The 3,844-nt window shown below is 47.0% G+C and overlaps 1 protein-coding gene across 1 annotated transcript; it reads right to left on the reverse strand.

Moving 5' to 3' along the window:
• Positions 1-365: 365 nt before the first annotated feature.
• On the reverse strand, positions 366-1,587 carry LOC127301823 (tuliposide A-converting enzyme b3, amyloplastic). The gene has a single exon (XM_051332099.1). The coding sequence runs from the start codon at positions 1,456-1,458 to the stop codon at positions 475-477; it is 984 nt and encodes a 327-aa protein (XP_051188059.1). The 5' UTR covers positions 1,459-1,587; the 3' UTR covers positions 366-474.
• Positions 1,588-3,844: the final 2,257 nt, after the last annotated feature.

Raw genomic sequence — 3,844 nt, forward strand, 5'->3', positions numbered from 1 at the left:
TCGTACAAACTAAACACTATAGTATTAGATTCAAATCTCCAACAGAGAATCAGTGACCTCGATATCATCCTCGAGCCTCCATATCCCAAACGTCCGGATCGGGTGGACTTCTTTCTACTCCAGCCGTCCCAATTCACAGGGTTTACGCGTATCTGTAGGTCGTAAATTTAATGATGATAATACAACATATGTATTATAAAATATATATCATTAGAAAATTTAGATGTTCTACTTTCTAATTATATAATTTTTATATTATACTGTTGGCTAAACTGATAATCTAGTGATACGGGCAAGCCCTATAAACTAGGACCGAGAGAGTATATCGTTGGATGAGCTAAACTGATAAAGATGGATGGCATGAATGACAATAAAAGCGCTTTCATTATTAGAGCAACAAACAAATCTGAGATCATAGACGTAGTATTGCTTAGGCCTGGATTATAATCACTTGATTTGTGAGCTCAGATACTACTAATGGCCGGCGATGAAACCAACCACTCGCGCCATGAGCGCCACCGCTTCGCGGCTGCCGTGGTCCTCGATGAAGAAGCCGTGCCCTTTGCCTTCCGACTCGAACCACTCCACGTCCCCTCCCCACCCGCTGGACTTCACCGCCTCGTAGTACGCCCGATTCCTCGGCCGCCGCGGGTCCTCCGACGCTGCGCAGACCAGCATCCTCTCGCACGGCAGCGTCCTCAGGCTCGGCGCGCCGGCGGCCAGCGGGTTCATCCTCGGGTCGTCCAGCCCACCCCTCGCTCCCGGGAAGATGGCCGCCCACCTTTTCTCCACACTCACCCTATATTCCTCTGCCTCCGTGTCCAGTTTCACTTCGCCGCTGAACGAAGGGTGGAGCAAGATCACGCCCTCGATGCGCACCTGCGCAGCGGCAGCAGCGCGGAGACCAGTCAGGCCGGCGGCGATGGCCATGTTGTGGGCTATGTTCCCGCCGGCGCTGCCGCCGACCAGGAAGACGCGCCCGAGATCGCCGTGCTCGGACAGCCACGGATCGGCCGCGCCGGACACGGCCCAGTTGAGCGCGGCCCAGGAGTCGTCGTAGGCCGCCGGGAGTGGGTGCTCGGGAGCGAGGCGGTAGTCGACGGAGACAGCAAGGACCCGCGCGTTGCCTACTAGCGAGTTCATGTAGCGGTTGTGGCGACGACAGCCGGTTGACCCGACGATGAAGTAGCCGCCGTGGAAGACGACGGCGATCGGGAGCTTCGTCGCTGCCGCGGTGATAGTGTCGCCTCCGGATTCGGTGGCACGGACCTCTGGTAGGAAGAGGCGGACGGAAACACCGGTGGCGGCGTCGATCACGACGTCTTTGGAGGTGACGCCGGTGTCGGCGTCGAAGCCGGCGGGCACGGTGTCCATACCGCTCAGACGGTCGATGTGGCCGTCCTTGTATAAGCGGAAATATCCGGCGTCGACCACGATCTCGGTGCTCCCGGAATCCATCTTGCAGCGCGCCTGTGAAGCTAATACTCAATCGCGGCCAGAGGCAAGGAGAGCGGTGGTTTGGTGGACTGGAGGGTGAGCGGAACTGCAGGGCTGAGGAGGACATGTGAGGTACTGAGGCCAAGAGGACCTGGGTTATCCATGTGCGTGCATTAACATCTGGAAAGTTCAGTTCAACTGCTCCCATCGATCATTTAATTGGCATTTAGCCTGGTTTTCCTTATTGATGAAATTTGTCCATTCAGTTCAACAGCAAAAATGTGTTTGCCGGGGGAAACTAGATCAATTTGATTGGGTAGTAAAAGAAGCGTCTTGGTTATTGCAAGCTCTATCACATTGTTCTTATTGTTGTCCACTAGAAGAAGAGATAATTTCTGCATGCTTTCATTTGTACTCAAAAACATGTTTTTATTCGTGATAACGATTCTGCGGGTAAGGAAAGGTTTGCTGGAGCAGAATAGAAAAAACAACAGAACACTTCAAAACGGTAACATTCGCCAATAAACTGACACAAATACGCAGTAATATTAATAAGCCATGTATCACATGCCCCGCTTTGCTGGGCGGTTCACCTCGTGGGTCTCAACCTGGGCATCAAGGGTCATGGGCTCGCCATTTGGATCATCATAAAAGACAAGACTACTAGTAAAAAACTTAGTGTGATCGTCTCCGCGTCATCCTCCCCGAGCATTAGAAGGCACAAGCTTAGTATGGCCGGCGGCCCGATTGGAGATCCCATAGCCATGTCCTTGTCTCCTTTGACGCACTTCTTGTTTGAGAAAGTATGATCATTTTAGGTAGATGGCTTCTTCATGCTGGTTCCGTCGACGGTGAAGACGGTACTTACCATCCTGCCACCCCAGAGATGACGAAAATTTCTTAGATAACCGAACAAGGAACAACGAAGGATGGCTCCTTAGCCTGACATTTTGTAGAGCTCTTGTGGCACATTTTATACATGTCCACATAATTGTGACACCAAAACTAGACTTTAATCACATTAGTTATGATACCATTGTTTCTACCTTTTTATCTATTGTTTCTCGGTCATGTAATATTGTCATTGAAAATTTGGCTATAGATTTTTTCTCATATTTTTTTTGGCAGCTAATTGTCATTATGTTCATGTCGTGGTGTAGTGCAATTTATCATACTAAACTTTGCTTATTTGCAATTAGCCATTTCTTATGGCATACATTTTTTATCCATACAATCATTCATTGTACTTGCAAAATTAGCCATATAATAATGCATATTAATATTAAGATACAATACATTTACTATATAATTTTAGTTTTTACCATGCAAAATGCATTTATATCCAGTTTATAGCATATACCACGAGAAAATGTTGTTTGTTGTTAGTTTTTCAAGGTAGAACCTCTTAATAATACTCTCTTAAGCCAAAAAAGTTTAGATTCTAAGTTATTTTTAAATATACATATTTGCATGTCGTCATAGGCTAATTTATTTCATTTAGATGAATTGTGAAAATATGTATATATGCGTTTGCCATTTTAGTTTCCTTTCGTATCATGACATAGAGCTGTGCGTCTCGTAGAGGTTTCTAGATTGCATGGTTGGCTATGTTAGCTTAACTAAATACAAGGTTAATTATTGATGTATTATGTAAGAAATTATGTAATATATAAAACACAGTGGCTGGATTGTCCTTGAATCATTGGAATGATGTTTTATTGGTTCTTTCATGCTAAATATGTCTTCAGTGGTCATGTGTTGAACAATCAAGGTGTGTGAGGTTGTATCAGAGTTTATTGTTCGCTGCCGTTTATGACTTAATTAATAAAACCAGGCGTGAGGACCTATGTTTAAAGAAGATTTTTCCACCGTAGCATGTGAGCTTCGATGCACAGAACATGTTTTCTTTTGTAAAGACAACGGAAAAGATAAAGAAAATACGGTGAGATTCGACAGATACACGATGGAACTTTCCCTGCAACCGAACGATTGCACATTGTACATCTCCTGATCTCCAACTCCAGTTTTTGCGCCAAGTTCGGAGAACCCCAACAACACGGCAGGTACGCGTCGGCAGCCACTGATACTGCCACTCTTCACCTTCAATCACCCGACTGTTCTCTCTTGGGGACCCATGGAACCAAAACCTCCAATCAGCCGGCCAATCAGCCGTCGCATAGCCAGATCGGCAGACATGACATGGAGCTTGGCTGAAAGCCTGAAACTGCGCGCCCTGCACCAAGGCGTCGCCGTCGATCGAGCTGCTGCTAGGAGGCACGGGGCCGCCTGAATTACGCCTGGATTTTTACTGCTCGACCACACGACGCCAGCCGTCGGTTGTCATTGTTCCATCTCCTACAACTCTAGAGATCTGTTTGGTTCCTAGCCACATTTTGCCAAGCCAAAA

This window comes from Lolium perenne, chromosome 5, assembly GCF_019359855.2.
Source record: "Lolium perenne isolate Kyuss_39 chromosome 5, Kyuss_2.0, whole genome shotgun sequence".
Classification (NCBI taxonomy): domain Eukaryota; kingdom Viridiplantae; phylum Streptophyta; class Magnoliopsida; order Poales; family Poaceae; genus Lolium; species Lolium perenne.